The 19633-nt window shown below is 36.4% G+C and overlaps 1 protein-coding gene across 3 annotated transcripts; it reads right to left on the bottom strand.

The window, feature by feature from the left end:
• Positions 1–1304: 1304 nt before the first annotated feature.
• Positions 1305–12958, bottom strand: LOC149819885 (U11/U12 small nuclear ribonucleoprotein 65 kDa protein-like). 3 transcript variants are annotated; one of them, XR_016426442.1, is made up of 12 exons: positions 12786–12958; positions 11144–11215; positions 8178–8414; positions 7452–7533; positions 7149–7322; positions 6830–7021; positions 6572–6745; positions 6347–6434; positions 6051–6109; positions 4894–4959; positions 1742–1885; positions 1305–1633 (listed from the first exon to the last, which is right to left on the bottom strand). XR_016426442.1 is itself a non-coding variant. In XM_089982411.1 (12 exons), the coding sequence occupies exons 1-12, from the start codon at positions 12908–12910 to the stop codon at positions 1506–1508; spliced, it is 1425 nt and encodes a 474-aa protein (XP_089838537.1). In that variant the 5' UTR covers positions 12911–12958; the 3' UTR covers positions 1305–1505. The 3 variants fall into 3 exon arrangements, 2 of the variants coding, with proteins under 2 accessions (XP_089838537.1, XP_089838538.1); XM_089982411.1 differs by having other exon boundaries at positions 1858–1885; XM_089982412.1 differs by lacking the exons at positions 1305–1633; positions 1742–1885; positions 4894–4959 and adding an exon at positions 5799–5927.
• Positions 12959–19633: the final 6675 nt, after the last annotated feature.

Genomic DNA, 19633 nt, shown 5'->3' with positions numbered 1-19633 from the left:
ACATTTTTACATGAGGTGGGTGATGGTGGTTGGTAGTGGTGATGGTGAGATGGATGGTGAAAATTCATGGGGGGGGGGGGAGGAGGGCAGTTTTCCAAGAGGTGGGTGGTGGTGGTGGTGGTGAAGATGGATAGTGGTGACGGATGGTGAAAAATCATAGTGATGAGGGTGGTTTTCTGAGAGGGGTGGTGGTGGTGGCGGTGGCGATATGGATGGTGATGGTGAAGATGAATAGTGATGGGTGGTGAGATGGAGAGAGAGAGAGAGAGAGAGAGCTCACAATTTTTTTGAAAACATTGGAAAAATGTTTCTTATAAAAAACATACAGATTTTTTATTTTGTATCACTTTTCCTACGTCTTTCCTACTTTCCAATGTGAATGAAACAAAAATATTCTTCACCAAATGTCTAGGCAATGAGTGCAACAGGATTTAATCAAGCAAAGTTGCAAGTCCAGGATCCCAGACAGGATGGAAGCAACAAGGCTGTAGTATCTTTTATGAAGCAAAGCCTCACACGAAAGGCATATTTTTTAGGTATAAGACCAAACATTACCTCATAATATCCAATCCCCAAGCAAATTATCAAAGGACTCACCTTTTATGTATATTAATTGCCCTTTGCATCATTTGAAAAGCCACACTAAAGGAGATGGAGGTAGAATTAGTTATAACGTGATTATTGTACTGAATGCACCAAATTTTAAAAAGCTTTTTATTGGTCATATTAGGGCTGAAAAACAAGATAAGCTGCTCATGGCTCAGCTCATGTTCGGCTGGTAAAGAGCTTGTTCGAACTCATGAGATAGACTCGCCAAGCTCAAGCATGAACAACCAATGTTTGTCTCAGTTTGTATAAGCTTGTTTATTAATAATAAATATATTTTACATATATTTTATGTTATAGAATGAATAGGCCTGCAAGCAATAATTTTAGAGTTCAAATCCTATAGTTAATAAGTTTGAAACAATTATTTATTTTGTAGATGAGCTAGTCTGAGCTTGGCTTAGTAGGTTTAGGGTCCAAATTCTATTGTTTTCAACTTTTAAAAAATACTTTTTTTTTGTAATTGAGCACTCTCGTGCTTGGCTCATTTAGCTCAGGCTTTTCATGAGCTCAAGCTCAGCTCGGCTCGATACAAGAAACGAGCCAAGCTTGAACACCCTCTATTCAGTTTGTTCCGCCCATTTACCAGCCCTAGGTCTTATCTTAAACGCTGCACAAAAGCTTTTCTAATAATATTGTTTAGATCACGGGCTGTGGTTTTCCATTGAAAGTGCATCCTCCCATCTTGAATTGTAAATGAAGACAATGAAAGGAACCTCTTTACTGTACATGCATGAACTACAAAATAATTCTTATAACATTTCCCAACTATCAACTGAAAACATGGTGCCAATGCACATCAACCAACTCTATGAAGATATTATTGCCATGTAGACATACAAAATAGTCCAATCATTCGACCGTTGATTTCACTCATCACATTTCTTTGCATATGAGAATCATTCTTTTGGCCATAATTCAAACTGAGGATGCAGTATCTTGGTAAACAATGGCCATGGCACGCTTGAAATTTTGTTGCACCACTTTTTTTGGTTATATGATTCGGTGGCCTCGTCACCTAAAATGCCTAGCACAGCCCACAGGACACAATGACTGGGAAGGAGGGAAAAGATATTTTCTGATACAACTGTAATTAACAGAAGTCCTTGATTTGAAAAGATGGCATAGAAATTACCATGTGATTGAAGACCATGATATTTGTGCTGGCATGACAAATTCATCTCTGGAGTTCCCATTACTGTGCTTTGGCCTGTGATGTATTACGGCCGAACTGAATTATCATTGGCTTACCTTTGAAAAGAAACCCATTCACTGCTTTCTGCAACCAGAAGTGGTAGTTTATGTAAAATGCATGAAAGGGGTGAAATGGCATAACAAAGTCTAACATATCATATGAACACTGAAATTCTAATCCGTGAAGAACAAGATAAAAGAGAGATGTCAATCAAGAAATACAGCATTTTCAGAAAACCAAGACATATATATATATATATATATATATATATATATATATATATATATATATATATATATATATATATATATATATATATATATATATATATATATATATATAGGGAAGGGGGACCATGCAACCAAAGAAAAGTGCAACATATATAACCAGTGATGATCGGATGGCTCTCCTTCTCCAGTGTTTGAGCATTTCATCGATCGAACCTTATATATTTGTTCTTTATAATGTATAATTTTAATAAGAAATGTGCTATATTTTTGGAAACATGAAAAATGGATGGCTCATAATTTTACAATACAAATTACTTTTGGTCGTCAATTTTTAGAACTTTAAAAAATGTATCTAAATAGCGAAAATTCATAATCTAAAATATGCTGCTAAGTAAATGATAAAAATGCAATATGTAGAGCCCGATCGATAAAAAACTTGATCATTAAAGAAAGAACGCTGCTCGATCATCATTGGTTATAGATGTTGCACCTTTCTTTGGTTGCAGGGTCCCCCTTCCCATGTATATGGTACAATACTTAGCAAGTCGAGTGTTTAATGAATTAAAACTTTGGCCATTGATGATTTCCTCATTAAGGAAACCCATAAGATTCATATGAAGTAAACAGTTACAAAGTCCAAGTAAACAGACATTCACCAGGAATATGTTTAATCAAGGGCTTCCAAGAATACCAAACATCTATGCTGCACTTTAGATCCAAGATATGAGACGTGAAGACCCTGAAAGAGGCATGACTTCCACCCATGCATTGAAATTTGATGTGCACCTCCCAAGGATCAGTTTCCACTAGATTTTTTTATATATGACCTATGGAATCCATTTTTGTTTACCCTGTTAAGCTAACAATTGGGATCTCCTGTTAATGTGCATTGGACATTGGCATTTTCAAATATGCAAAATATCATTAGAACTCCTAGGATAATGAATGTAAAGCACAATCTGGCTCACACATTGCTATTTCTTTATTTGAATTTTAGGCATTTGATTATTTGAGTAACCATATAGAATGAATTTCCAGGAAGAACAGTGACTAAATATCAAAAGAATTCAAAAGATATGCTAACAAAAGCAGTCACCTAATTTGCCTAAGCAACCTAGCCAAGTTACCTGATATCATTTTTCTTTTTCATTTTTACCATCAGAAAAACCTGCTACCACATTTTTAGCCTTTAAGTTTAAACTGTCAAGTAAGGGTGTAAACGGGGTCCGGTCTTATCATACCAGATTTTGAATCGGGTCTAAAAGTAAGACCGAAACCTGACCCAAAATAATTCGTGTTGGGGTACAGCTAGAAATTGTGGACACCGGGGCGGGTCTTTAGTAAACTCGTTTTGATTTGGGTCTGGGTATGGATGAAAAAAGTAGACCCATATAGGTTAACGGGTTCGGGTTTTAACGGGTTTGGGTTTCAACTCAGGTCTTGATATGATCGGTATTCTAGACCTAATTACCCGCCAATAAAAAATATGTAAATTAATGGAATCAACTGTTCATTAAGAAGATTATATGCTAACAAAATAGAAGCTTAATAACTATTATAAATAATGTCAAAATCTGAATATAAAAAGAATATATCCATGCCAACCAAACATTTAAAGTTGAGATAAAAAACCCAATGATATATCATATTCAAAATGTATCAAATTCAATGAGTTCTCGAGTATTATTTTGTGATTCACTTTAATCCAACAATTTCCATGACAAAAGGGCAACAAGAAGTATATGCAAAAATGAACTAAAGTTTAAATTACTCAAATACGAAGCATATTAATTCTAAGTTTATCAACATCTTTAGAGGTTCAATTGAATACATAATATTACCAATTAGAAACTTTTAGATGGATTGGTATAAGGTGGGTTAGTGTACGGGTCAGTTCAGGTTTGGGTGTATAATCACTTCAGGTACAAAGCGGGTTTGGGGACAGGTTCGGGTCGGTTTTAAAATATGGAGAACCATTTGGATCTGGGTATATAATCGGGTTTGGGTCTGTTCAGGTTCGGGTCTTCATTTACAATACCCAAGACTCGATCCATTTTCACTATGGGTCTATATTTTGGATCCAACCCAAACCCACAGGTCCACCAATATTGGTTCGAGTCGGGTATAATCGGTTCGGGACATCGGGTCAGGTCAGGTATACCAGACCCAGTTACACCCCTACTGTCAAGAACTTACTACCAAATCTGAGGTACTCTGCATTTATTTTCTAAATCTAAGGTTTAAGAGTCATTGCCACTTGACTAAGGAATAAAATTTTCTCCCATAGCCTCACCCATTTGTAACTCACTACATTTTATTATCCGCCTTGATGCACAAGGTTGATTATCTGTTTTAAAAACATAATTTGGAAGAGATCTAATTATCTAACACTACAAATGAAAACATACATCATATCCACTTTAGTTTCATCATTCCATAACACTGCACACAGAAAAGGTGCTGACTTTGACACTTAACATTTGTAGGAATCTACCAACCTTACTATGTCTTTAATCACCAGGAGCCTTTTTAACAAGCAAACAGAAAAATCATCTATTCAGTTCAGAAACACATGGCCAATGAATGAGAATATGTAGCTATAACTCGAAACACTTCTTTTTGGGCACAAGATTATTGGTTGAACACTACGGCAGTTTTATTGTGCCATTTCACAAATTGGAATCAAAATTACTAGGATATAAATGGAAATTTCAAACTTAACCTTGATATGATACTAACAAGTAAACACCATAACAACATGAAAATATAATGAACGTGAGAATACACATGGCATTTTAACTTTTCCATTACTATAGTCATATATTGTAATGTGGCACCAAAGGTTTCCATATGAACACTTACCAATGCTTTCTGTGCAAGATCTACTGAGGGAAATGTCACAAAAGCCTGGCCCCTCATTCTACCTTCCTGTTATGCCAATTGGTTCATTAGTCATACAGTTCAGTAGTTGACACTCATCCCCACTAAAATAGAAAGAACTCCCAAAACATAAATGATGATATTGAGAACAATTTAAGTTCTCTGCATAGCAGATTGCTGATGAAGAAAGGCTATACCAGGATCATTTCCTACTTGCATACAGGGAAAAAATAAACTCTTACATGCCAGAAGATTATTAGAAACATAAAGAGATCAATTCAAAAGACACCATTATAATCAGTAGAGGAAAACGACTTCCTGGTCTGCGACCAGGGTTACCGGAAGCGCCTAGCTAAAAGGGGAAGCGCGAAACGTCGCGCTTCCGAAGCGTGGGGGGAAGCGTCCCCCTTTTTTGGGAAGCGCACTTCCCTTTAATGGGGGACGCGTTTCCCTTTAATGGGGAACGCGCTTCCCTTTAATGGGAAGCGCGCTTCCCATCACGCTTCCCCCTTGCTTCCCCTGTTTTTTCAATTTTTTTTGTATTTTTTATTTTTTATTTTTTTCGCTTCTAGGTCGCTTCCGAGACGCTTCCTAGGTCGCTTCCGAGACACTTCCCGAATCGCTCCTAAGTGGTCCCACGCTTCCCCGCTTCCTAAAAATTTGAAAGTGCCTCGCTTCCCGCTCCCGCTTCCCGTATCGCTTCCCGCTCCCGCTTCCTCAACTGGCAACCATGTCTGAGACACAATATGACCCCTAGAGGAATAGCCTATGCAATTTCAGTAAATGAAACAGATTTTTAAGCACCACTGTTATTGGAAATCCCAATTCAAAACTTGGAACTTTGTTTGGACTTGTTATATGCATATCTTACAAATAAAGATGCCTTAAGTGATCACAACAAAATTTTGGTTTCCCATTTGCTTTACAAGGGTAATATCATTTTCCATACACACAAAATGAATGCTGAGAGATAGATATATACATCCTCAGCATTCTCCCTCCAGCACAAACAGAATCTCCAAATAAACAACAAACAGAGAAGGTAAGTGTGAGAATAATAGAACCATACTGGACAGTGACAAAAAAAGTAAGAACAAATGCTTACAGACAACAGAAACAGGAGAAAATATATAATTCACCTGCATCAGCTTAACATTGATCCCAGATCTGACTGCTTCAACACTGCCAAAAAATGATCCTGCAGCACAGACCATAACGAGCAAACATTTGAGTGCAACACTAGTAGCAGAAGTTAAGAGAAATATTAAAATTAATCAAGAATTATCACACCAGCTTCCAAGGATTCTTTTACAAAAAAAATCATAACAAAGAAAAGGTACTTTTTTTACAAGTTTCTTCGCTTACAAGAAACTGAAACCTCTCTATATGAAAAACCTTTCACAGTTGCAAAACTTTAAAAAAAAGTTCAGCTTACCAAATATGTAGTAGAAGTCATCAGGAACCACATCCTTGGCTAAGTTTTTTATGTAAAGCACAGGAGAAGGATCACCAGCAGTATAATTCTGCATGAGTTAAAAAACATTATTTTTTAGAAGACTTCCTACGTGCAGCCCTGACATGCACATAACATCATACATTTGTGTGTGTGTGTGTGTGTGTGTGTGTGTGTGTGTGTGAGAGAGAGAGAGAGAGAGAGAACCTTGAACATTGGAAGCGATAAGATCTCCTCTGGAGGCAACTTTCCAGTCTCAAATTCTTGAAGACTTGCATAAGGCTTAGCTTCCGGTTCCTCTTTATCTTCATCTATAGTTTTTTCCAAAATATCATTGGATTCTAATTTTTCATTTTTCACAAGCTTTGGAGCAATTTTTATCTGGAAACAATCATATGCTGAAATAATAAGCTCTTCAACTTGCTATTAGAACCAAAAGGATAAAACTGTGATAAGAAAACCCACCTGAAGAACAGGAATTTTCTTTTTTATGATTGGAAGCTCTTTTGGACCCAATGCAACAGGTTTGACACCAGCAGCCTCATGTGATACATCCTTATCAACAGCAGGACCAACAATAACATCCCGTTTAGCCTTTTTCCTACTCCGAGTCCTTCCAGGTAATGAAGCAGTGGACCTTTTCTCGTCACCATCACTCTGAAAGCACAGAAAGTACAACTTGGCAATCTCAAAAAAAAAAAAAAAACTTTGCAACATCAAAAGGGACAAGCTAAGCAAGCAAGGCTATACACTTGAAATGTATGACTAAAGTGTGAAAGCATACCTCATCTGAAGACTCCAGTTCTGATTCATCGCTGGATAGATCAGCTAAATGAGGTTTCATTGTCATAGCAGGTGGGGGTGGCGGTGGCACAGGTTCTGAAGGTGGAAGAGGTGGAGTAGGCAACGCTGCACGAAATGGTGCTGGTAGATTCATTTTGTTCATCAAATGCAGAACCTGAAGATGGTGCTAGACATTTGACTTCAAGATAACTAAATGTGATGTTTTAATGGTGCAGCTTATTCTACAGTTTCAACTGAGCTAACAAAGTATGATGCTTCCTAACTGATTAGAACCACAACAAACCTGTGTGTAGAATCGCGGAACAGCTATAAGAGCATTAACAATATTGGTTAGTATATTTCCATCTGGAGGAGGGTAAGCATACCTGGAAAAAAAGCCATTGCACAGCACAAAGAACAGATGTCAATACATGCAGACAACAGGTTTAAAGTCAGATAGATAAATATTATACCTTAAATCTAATTAAACATATCTGCTGAAAGAACAAAGATTAATACATCAAGAATGGTGACATGCCTACAGTAGAAATCAGATGCTTGCAGTCATCAAGGGAAGACATTGTTAAGTTCTATACAAATCTATACAATGTTGCACAAATTGTTAGACTAGTAAGAGACTTGAAATGTTTCGTCTTCATCCTTACTGAACCATAAGGTAGATGTAGCCTCGATAAGTTTCTGTAACTCAGTTCTCGGGGAAAAAAGAGTTAACTGTTAGTGCTGGAGCAAGTTTTATGTCTTTCTTGTGGCACAGTTACAAGATGCTATCATAATTCCATAGTTACCTTGCATAAGTCCCTAACAATCTCATAACGACTAACTTGAGTAGATGATTGCCTACATGCTTCATATCAGCACATAGGGACATATAGAAAGGACAAAAAGAAATTTTACTAGGTAAGTGAATGCTAACTGTTATGGAGCAGGGAAAATAAAAAAGAGCACAATACTACTGCATTCAATCCTCAACAAAACCATTAGTTTTAACTTTTAAAGGGAGGAAGCTTACTCAAGATGCGGAGGAAATGGATAGTCTACACCAAGCCTTGGAGCAATTGGATCACCAACTTTTACTGAATTGGGAATAGATCCAGGAACAGGAATACTCCCACTTACGGGAAACACCTTTGATAACGATGTAGGTGTACATGTCTCACTCCCATGCTGTTTTTCAACCATTTGCTTCTCATTTGAAGTCAGTGTGCTCACTCTCTCCACGGATAATACTTTTCCAAGAAACCTCATTCTGAAAATTCAGAAAAGGAAAAGATGAACTATATATAGCCATCACACAATGACCATGAATTCATATTTAATGACAAAACCTTTAAACAAATGAAAATTTGGGATGTAAATGAAAAGGCATTAAACACTAAGAATACTTCAAAAAAGTTTAAGTGGAAAAAACTTAATAGATAACTGTCAAAGAGGAAGCCTAGTTTAGAACACTATCACTCTTCCAATATACATGGCTGATGACTTTCATATCCATCAAATGAGCTTTGAACATCCACTTGCCTTCATTTAATTCTTGGAAAAGAAAAGAAAGGTTATGTAAATGCAGTAAATATAAAAAAAGTTGTTCTTCCATGAACGAACTGTATGGGATGGTGTAGACTACTTTTTTAATCAAATTGTATGTGGCTGCAAGTGGCCTTAGAAAGTATCCATGGAGATTCAGGTATTATAACGAAGGTCCTGTTACAAAATGTTACACATAACAAGGCCTAGATTCCAATGAGCCATCAGACCCAAGGTTGTAAGTATTGTATTGTTACCCGTATTGGGGTCAGGCCCAAAATAAGATATGTATTGTATCATAAAAAATCATAATTTTTTAATATTTGTTTCAAAATTTTCAAAAAAATTATGAAAAATCAGAAAAAATTAGCAAAAATCGTAAAAAAATGATAACACGTGAAACGATGATGAATCGCAGTATTGCACAAAATACAATCATAAAATCACATATGAAGCATTTATGTCTCTATGAGCTGCATAAGACATCATCAAAAATCAACTATCTCACATGAAGAATGCAAAATATTAAATATCTTGCAATTAAGAACATGTCACAAGACTCATACTTTCATATTACATAAACAAAAATATTATGTCAATAGTTGTACTCGATTTTCAATCGGTTTCCACTCATTACTTGAGTACCCCATTGTCATGTCGGATCATCTAATGTCATCTTTGTTGGAGGAGTGTGGAGCATGATTTCTACCTTGATATAAATCCTTAATTTTTGTGAATTCAACTTCGTGGTAAGTTAGAAATGGGTTGCAGGAGTGCAACACCCCCCTGTCCGTAAGGTGGGGATTCGGGGGCAACAGCTCCCGAGGCAGAATTTTTTTTGGAAGGTAGTTTTGTAATGTTACTCATAATAGAGATTTTTTACCTTAACCCACTTTTTTTAATGAAAAATTTGTGGAAATGCACTCTTACTTGAGAAAACCGCAAAAACCCTCTCCCTTGCGCACGGATCGGCCCCCAAAATCGCTCTCATGACTCCTAAGGTGCGTGGATACCCCTCTAATTGCCTCTAAACAAATGAGGAAGTCGGCCCTCAAGAAATCTTTAAAACCCAAAAAATAAAAAACAATTTTTGGCCCTTTTTAAAGTACATCGAAGGTGTATTGTACGATACACCTTGTATCGTATGATACAACACGATACAAGGTTGTATCATACGATACGAATACGATACACACTCGTATTGTGTGTATCGTATCGCTTTTTCCACTTAAAGGGTGAGTCATGTGTCGATATGATGCGACACATACTCGAACGCAGGACACTTCACAATTCGTGGCTGACATGGTCAATGCGGCATCTGACATGGTCAAATAAATATCACACACGATCAAAACAAACCTGACCATATTTGTCTTAAAAATTTTCTTTTGATTTGAATTTGGTTGTTCAAATTTAAATTTTCAACCCAAAAACTTTTAGTTAGACAAAAATCCATATGACAAAAACTTTTAGTTTTTATGACATATTCATGTTACATTTACTTTTGCCATTAGTTATATATAGTTTTTTTAATGTACAATATATATTACATGTAATTATATAAATGTATATAATGTATGTATGGTTGTGCCCTCGAATCCTAATTTTTGAAAATTGTTGTATCGTACCAAGCGTATCCACATTGTGTCCCATACCCGCATCTGCATCCATGTGATATAGCACCAGACCCTGTTGCATGTATAGATTCACTGATCTAGATAACAAAGTGCATTCATGCATGATGATCTAAGTGAGGTATTCATGGAACAAATACCCAGTTATACCGTTGAAGGTCGTAGAACTGAGAATATGAATTTGATTAAGCCATCCAGGTTCAATGAAAGCATCATAGATCTGGGTTGCCAGTTTTTGCTAAACTATTCATCTTCAGCGCATTCAACAGAGCCCCCAGAGTAAATGGATCTTAACCACACACAGCAGTATTACAGTTACTTTTCTATCAAATTCTAGAAACAATATATGTTGGTGCTAATGATCACTGCACATGTAAAGATGCACATATGCCGCAAAATATTGTAAAATCTTTGAGGCTAGAAATAATAATTTTCCTCCAGTTTTCTTATCTTTAGGAAAAATCTGGTCTGGAAACAAATTCTCAGTAGAAATTTGGCTTAAATAAAGCTCAATGGTTAGGCAAATGGAAAACCAGAGCAATAAATTTTAAATTATCCTATAAAATCAGAAAGAACACAAAAATATGTACGTCAGTCCTCCACAGTTCAGTGAGTTAATATTGCAAAACCAATATTCCTAGATTTTAGCAAAAAAATTAGAAAGAGATAGTCACAACAAATTTGCACTCTACAAACACATCAAGAATATAACATAGAGCCAAAGCAAGATTGACATAAATCTACAAAGGGGAAAAACAAACTGAAGTATCAACAGCTTAAGAAACGATAAGGCTGAAGTTAGCATCAGCTCAATAAGAACCTGTTCAGTTGCTGTTGTGCTTGTGAAGCCAAAACTCCATCACTAAAATCTACAAATGCACTGTTTCTCAACCTGGTATCAGAAAATTTTTTGAACAAGTGAGTGGTCCTTAATAATTGTTAGCATAAAAAGGAGGAAAGAAGTAGAAAACAAATGCCAAACTGCAGTTATTTATTGTCTATTATATAGTACCAGTTTAGCAGCAAACCACAAGGTAAAACCCATCACTGGAAGAAATCAAGAAAGAGAAAGCTTTACATTTTTCTCAAAGTTCACTTCAAGATGCAGGCAGTGAATAATTTACTAAAATATCAATGCCAAAAGCTAAATTCCATGCATGAGGAAACATTCTTGATACAAGGCTTCTTGCTTTTTTGTCAAATAAGCTAGAAGAAAGATTTTAGGGAAGTGATCAAGTATGTAGATTTGAAGAATCAAGTGAATCAATGCAATAATTTTGATCTACTAAATGCTATTAAAAATTGAAAAAACTGTCCAAGTAATTCCAGATCTTTTATAAGATGAGAAACTTCATTTCCCAACAACCAATGATGCAACAGCTTTCTTGCCCTCATAGACCAGGATAAAATGGTATTTTGATGAGCATACCCATGTGAGAAGTATATGCATTCATCATGCATGCTCGCAGAGTTTATAACTTAGTGTGGATGGTGTGCACTTTCATACAACAGCAATAAAATATAAATTGGTAACTTTCATGGAAACAAAGACATTTCATATTTTATTCAATGGTATCATAATTACAACAAATCACAAGTATTAGTTATTACCTATGGACGCATGGATGGAGGTTGTAGTGGCAAACTGATGCCTAAGACCAAATCATATATTTTCAGGATTAAAACAACAACAAAGATACAGATGCTCATCCCCCAAGAACAAAGAAGGCATTAATACACGGGTATCTACAAATGGGCACACTAAACGAACAAGCAACTTTTTAAATAAATGAATATGGGTTATTTTGTTATTCCTTAATTCATCATGCCCATTTGAATGGTGATATCGCTCTCGATTAACACTAAAAAACGAAAATGAATCCATCAAATATTGAGCAATAACTAAATATTGTTCCTTAAAGGCTTAGGTAAAGGTGACCCCACCCGTGGCTTACCTCGCAGGGAGGATTTTCCCATTAAGTGATCCGGTTCTGGGCGAGGGTTCCTCGTCATAAAAATATATAGCAATAACTAAATTAACCAGCAGACCAACAGAATTAAAAAGTTCAATGCCATCGAATGATTCAATCATGTAAACCAAAGATACCAACTAAAAGTTGCTAATACTAATGGGCCAGCAATAGTATTCACACGTATCAGTTTGAGTGACAAGCTAGCCTTAGTTAATAACAAAAACAAACAGTAATTCCCACAAATCAGCTTAACCAACAAATGGGTCATTAACAATCAGGACTGAAAATAAAATTACAAGCCAAACCCAGAGCACCAAACTAAAACTTATGAAAAAAAAATCATCAAAGTGGCCAGAAACAAACATACACCAAGAAAAGGGTCATAAAAAAGCAACTCATAAATGAAAAATTGCTAGCCAACCAATTTTTAGAGCAAGAGCACCCAATTAAAGTTTGATGGGCAACGCAAGAATGATAAGAGCAACTTACTTCCCACCGGCACAAGGACGGACACCGCAGGCGCCATAGTGGGAGAAGAGACGGGAGAGAGTGTCCTGCGGTATCGCTTCGGGGAGGTGGCGCACTATGAGAGTCACCATCCCACTATTCTCCATCTTCAAAATGAAGCGTTTGAGACTACGAGTCGCGGTACAAAGCAGCCCCCTCCATTTCTTTTGTTTTCTTGGATGGCTTTATGAATCTTTTGGGGATAAAGAAACATGAGAGAGAGAGAGAGAGCGCAGTGACGCTAGGATTTTTCTAACGGGTCTTGGGCCTCTTTAGGGCTGTCAACGGGTCGGGTACTCGACCCATTAGGATTTATATCTAAACCCGCCCAAATAACAAATCATCGGGTTCGGGTCTGAGATTTCATTTCTGTGAGCCGATAGAGTATTTTATGTATATTTTTAATAAAAAATAATTCTGAAATTATAAAGGTTTTGTTGGGTCTGAGATTCCATTTATGTGACCCAACAAAACCCGAACCCGATGATTTGTTATTTGGGAGGGTTTATATCTAATAATCTAAACCCTCACAAATAACAAATCATGGGTTCGGATTTTGTTAGGTCACAGAAATGAAATCTGAGACCTGGGCCCGTATAATTTCAGATTTTTTTTATTAAAAATATACATAAGATACTCGATCAAGTCGAGTAATCATGAACCAATCCTGGCCTGCATAATGCTCGGGTTGGGTTTGGGTGGACCCGAATATTATTTGAGTCGGCATTTTTCATGGCCATACCAGGAAATTGCCGTTCAGGTCTGGTCGAATACTCTAAACAATCCCGACCAATTAACAACCCTAGGCCTCTTGGACGATAAATGGTTCAGATATGGATCGAGTCAGTCTTGACCTGACGGTGTCCATTTCTGATAGTGGGTTCAGATCCTGGTCTGGATTTGACTCGGGCCTTGCAGTGAGGTTCTGGATATGGGTAAAATTTGAGATGCTATGGTGCTAGACCCTCAGAAAACTGGAGAAAATTATCGTATAACTGATTTTGATCTAGAATATAATTGCTTACTTGTTTCTGATCCAGATCTAAATATATACCAGTCCATGCTAGTTTTGCATCTGATCCACGTTCGAACACATACTACTTGGATCTGACAATACGGGTTGAATCTGGGTTAGAATCAGGCCAAAGCCTCCACTATTTGGATTTTTATCGGGATAGCACCGGTCCTGCCTAACCATTTTCTAGCTGGTGAGTGATTGGAAAACATTATAAAAAAAAATCAGCCATTTTCTCACTAGTGATTGATCAGAAAATGGCCAAACTGAATGGTTTTCTTGAAAACACAAAAAAACTTTATTGGTCATTGTTTTACAGAGACTTGCATCTCAAAAGTTTCTGTTGATAGGCTCGGCTCATCAGGTAGAGGCGACTTGTGAATGTCACCAAGGCACGTCACAAGTTCTAAACCCACAAGTGGTGTCCCTTGCCACAAGGTCAAAGCTGGGTATACTTTCCGATGGGCAGGAAGGGCCTCAAGGGTAGCTGGGTATACTCTCCGATGGGCTGGAAGGGCCTCAAGGGTTTTATCAATCGAAGAGAGGGGAAGAAAAAAAAACTAAAGACAATTTCTTCATACAGAGCCAAACAGGTGAAATCCGAAATGGATGGGGTATGTGAGTAATTAGAATATTTTTTTCTTCTGATTTCACCCCAATCCAAACACACCCTAAATAGAGAATTTGAGTAATTGAGAAGTCTAACTGCCATGCCTCAAAATGGATTCAAACACGAGAATCCCAACAGGTAGGTGATTAGAATTCTTTTCCCCTCAAATTCACTTGAATTCAAACACACCCTCAGTATTTCGTGGACAAGAAACCCGGTTTATTGAATATCAAGCGAGGCATCATTATCCTAGTTTACTAAAATACAAGTGTGGCTCAATATGATGGTTAGATTGGTAGAACTACACCATCCATACCTAAAAAAAAACTAAAAAAGGCCAAAATTTCTCGTAGATCTCAAAACAGCCAACTAGAAAACGTCAGAAGCTCAAAACTTCAGGCCTATAGTATCAATACTATTAGGCAAGATTATCATCGAATCAATAGCAATAGACCCCATTTTAAGAAACTCATATACAGAACATCTCAAAATAAAATTGTAAGATGGAAACTGTTTGAAACTAATGAATTTTGTACTAAAATTGTACAGAAAATTATCGTACTATAGGGATAACTTGACCTTACAACAACAACTACGCCTTCATCCCAAAACAATTGGGGTCAGCGATATGAACCAAAAAAGAAATTCATTTTGGGTCTTCCACATGAATCCTTTTCCTCCAATCATTTCTATCCAACGCCATGTCCTCGGTGAGGTTCAAAGCATTCATATCCTTTCCTATCATCTCCATCCAAGTCTTCCTAGGCCTACCCCGACCTCTTTTAACTAATATATTTTCCCATTTCTCCAACCTTCTAACTGGAGCATCATTAGGCCTTCGCCGAATATGTCCAAACCACCGTAAACGATTCTCTCGCATCTTATTTTCAATGGGTGCAACACCTACCTTCTTACGTATCTCTTCGTTCCGAATCTTATCTTTTATTGTATTTCCACACATCCATCTAAGCATCCGCATCTCAGCTACACTCATTTTTTGAATATGATGTCTCTTGGCAGCCCAACATTCCGTACCATATAGTAAAGCGGGTCTAATAGTCGTCCTATAAAACTTTCCCTTCAACCGCAATGGCATTCTACGATCGCACAACACTCCAGTAGCACTTTTCCATTTCATCCACCCAACCTTTATCCTATGATTTACATCTCCATCAATTTCTCCATACTTTTGAATGATGGATCCCAAATATTTGAAATAATCATTCACCGGTATATCTTGCTCACCAAGCTTCACTACACTCCCATCACTACTTCGTTGCTTACTAAACCGACATTCCATATATTCAGTCTTACTCTTACTCAACTTAAAACCTCTAGCTTCCAATGTCTGTCTCCATAATTCTAACTTAGCATTAACCCCAGCTCTAGACTCATCAATCAAAACAATATCATCAGCAAACAACATACACCACGGTACATTTTCTTGAATTGATCTCGTAAGCTCATCCATCACTATTGCAAATAGGAAAGGGCTTAAAGCAGATCCTTGATGTAACCCAACCGTTATCGGGAAATTGGTTGTCACCCCTCCACAAGTGCGGACATTGGTTACTACTCCTTCATACATATCTTTAATTATACTAATGTACTTGAGAGAAACACCTTTCTTCATCATTGTCCACCAGAAAACGTCCCTAGGTACTCTATCGTATGCCTTCTCTAAATCAATAAAAACCATATGCAAATCTTTGTTCCTCTCTCTATATCTTTCAATAAGTTGTCTAAGAAGATGTATAGCTTCCATAGTTGATCTTCCAGGCATAAAACCAAATTGATTCTCCGATATCATGACAACCTTCCTCAACCTAGACTCAATCACCCTCTCCCAAAGTTTCATAGTATGACTCATGAGTTTTATACCACGATAGTTTGTGCAATCTTGTATATCACCCTTATTCTTATATAAAGGCACCAAAGTACTCTTCCTCCACTCATTAGGCATCTTATTTGTTCGCCAAATCAAGTTAAAAAGATTTGTCAACCATTCTAAACCTTTCTCTCCCAAGCATTTCCAAGCCTCTAAAAATCTTATAATTTTTTATATTCTCTTGATGTCCAAATTCATAAATATTTAACATCGTTAAGACCCTTTTTACCCTTCGTAACTATGAATTGAAACCTTATTGCGATAAAATTGTACCTCCCATCGGTTAGATCCAACTCCCACTCAAATCCAGAATCGCAAGTTTTTTTATGTGCAGACCTCACGAACTCGCATAAAACTACCAAAATCGCAAATATCATATACTTTCACATATCTTTCACGAAATCACATAAATTTATGTGTGAAACTCTACTTACCACTAAATTTGCAAATATCCTACTAATTCACATATACTTTTCAAAATCACATAAATTTATCTACGAAACTTAATACTAAATTTACAAATATCTTACTTTTTCGCATATACTTCCAAAAATTACATAAATTTATTTACAAAGCTCCACTTACCACTAAATTCACAAATATCTTATTCGCATATACTGCATGATCTAGCATAAAGTAATTTGCAAATTACCTTATATCGCAAATATCATACTTAAATATTTGCACACTTATGACAAATATGTGATATTTATTATTTTTTTATAAAATATTTTCTCGAATCATATATAAATTCGTTGTAGTTCTCAACCTGATTATTTTCACATAATCTATAGTTTTTTTTGTCTTTTGTCCCCAACCTGCTTTCCTTCTAGCCCATCAGCGGTGTGTTTTTTCACTAAGCATAGTGTTCACTTTTGTTTAACGGTTGAATCAAATATATTTATGCAAAATATTGACGTATATACAAACACATAGGATATTTGTGGCTTTTGTAATTTCAGTTTCACCAAAAATTTGTAAATATATTTATGCAAAAATATTGACATATATATGAAAGCATAAGATATTTGCAGTTTTGGTGGTTTCAATTTTACCGAAAATTCACAAATAAATTTATGCGAGTTCATGAGGTCCGCATAAAAAAAACTGTTAATTCTATATTTAAGTGGGAGTTGGACTTAGCCGATAGGCGGTACAATTTTATCGCAATAAGGCTTCAATTCACAGTCACAAAAGGGTAAAAGGGTCCTAACGATGTCAGATATTAGCGATTTTAAACATCAAGAGAATATAAAAAATTATAGGTTTTTAGAAAATCAGGCCAAATTATCCGTATAAGGTCATTTTTCGAAATTTGTAAGACAAAAATTTGAAGACAAAATAACTTCTAGCTGAAATGAATAAGTAATACAAAGTTAGACAAATAAGCATCTGAAAATTTTTGGCCTACAAACTGCACATAAGGCAGTTAGCCAAGAATTCACACAAAAATTTTATCATGGTTTTGTTTCAGCGGTACAAGTTTTCAAACTATGTCACGTGGATACGGACAAGGATGCGGGTATGACGCATATTCAAGACCATGATGTGAATATTTGATTTTTATAAAATGTAGAGCAAGGGGACATACATTTTTATTTTTAACATATAAAAAATATGATTTAACAATTATAATAAATACATTAATAATAAAAATAAACTTCTTCATAAATATTTCTACTGCAGAAATATCGAGGAACTCGGTAGCCTTGACTATTGATTGTTATTCTTCCAGCTATCAGCAGTAGTTTACACTAAGCTCTTTAATCACTATATAGCTCTATATATATATCTGATATTTGGATTAGGTGCACTTACACAAAAGGCATCCAATCATCAGGAACCATCTTTATCAATAAGAACTTCATGTTCACTTATAAAAAATCCACAGGCACAAAGCAGAACTAATTGGTTGGCACCTGCAGATTGGGGTTTTGAATAAATAAATCATAAAGAAAGTTAGTGATAACATTGCAACTTCATTCAATGTTTACAGAGAAATTTATAGGTACAAATGCCTTCATGGTGTAAAAATTGAATTTTCTAACCCAGTTAAGCTCTAGTTGACAGCCTGAAGATGATCAATAACAACAATGCTGCAAATGATGCCATGGGTAAAGAAAGAACTTGAATTGTATAATTTCAAATTTTCCATGAACAGCCATGAATGTGTATGGATGGAGGATTCTTAGGGATAAAAGGTGATCCTTGACCATTGTGTAAATAGCTGATGCATAATTCTTGCATGATTAAAGGTCTAATATGTGACACCAAAGTCTGCCAAAGAATTAATAAAATGTGTACATTACCTACATCAACGGGTCATTCACGTTGCAGTCATCCATGAACTCGTTATGTTGCAGAAAAGCAGTCCAATACCCCCCCTGTACTTCAGAATTCCCAATGATATCCATAGTTTTAGGTTGCCACTGAAATGCAGTACAGCATATTTGTGCACTGTTTGTGTATCTATTCTGTAATCTTGACCCAATTCAGAAAGGACCCAAGAAGCTTCCAAACCATATGCCATGATAGAGAAGCTTACAGCCAATGATTCATACCTCAATGAATGTTGGGGTCCTAGCTGTTAAGGGAAGAAAAAGATGAGCGTTGATGTGTTGTAGTTCAATGAAAAGGAAATCTAACATACTTTTAACTGTAAGAGTTAACTTATACTTCATCACCGGTAAGCTTTATCTGAAAAAAAGCGTTGTACTTTCAGAAGTTTAACACATTTTACATGTATAAGAATTCTACTAATTGCATGAAAGATAGGAGGTTTATGAAGGAAATTCACAAGTGCTTCCACACTAGGATAAAAAAGTCACAAATCAAAACTTAACTTACTGATTCAAGCCAAGTTTCATCACCTCTGCAGATCAACAAAGCTGAGTCCCGATGTCCAAGTGCAACCATCAAATCTGTTGCCTCATGCCACACTCGCCTACAGCACCGATTACTTTTTCATGAAGACTCATCTTCCATGGAGGTTGTAGATCTTTCTGCACAACAACATCCACAGCCAAAACAATCACTTTCTTTAGGGTGGGAAAGAACTCTGGGAGCTGGATAATTTACTTTAGTAGTAGTAGAGCCTGATTCAGAGTTTTTTCCCTTACAGGAGGGGGGGGTCCGGACAAACTTTTTTGGGGGATTATGTTTGAGATCCGGTTTCTTATGGATCAGACCCGATTTGTTTAGGTTTAGGGTTGTCGCCCTTGCCTTGTATAAATACTTTGTTTTCTTTCTCTCTTGTAACAGTTGAAGAAGATCAATAAGATTTCTCTCTGGGCGGCCGTGATTTTTTACTCTCGCTC

The sequence above is a fragment of the Nuphar pumila genome, chromosome 12 (assembly GCF_984573655.1).
Source record: "Nuphar pumila chromosome 12, dmNupPumi1.hap1.1, whole genome shotgun sequence".
NCBI classification, from domain to species: domain Eukaryota; kingdom Viridiplantae; phylum Streptophyta; class Magnoliopsida; order Nymphaeales; family Nymphaeaceae; genus Nuphar; species Nuphar pumila.
This window is presented reverse-complemented; position numbering and strand designations above follow the sequence as displayed.

Excerpts from the sequence above, each read along its gene's own strand:
- LOC149819885 (XM_089982411.1), bottom strand. The coding sequence starts at position 12,910 with ATGGAGAATAGTGGGATGGTGACTCTCATAGTGCGCCACCTCCCCGAA. Across the intron at positions 7,534-8,177 it reads CCATTTCCTCCGCATCTTGA|GTATGCTTACCCTCCTCCAG; the intron begins GTAAGCTTCCTC and ends CTTTTTTTCCAG. Across the intron at positions 1,886-4,893 it reads ATCTTGCACAGAAAGCATTG|AAAGCAGTGAATGGGTTTCT; the intron begins GTAAGTGTTCAT and ends TTCTGGTTGCAG.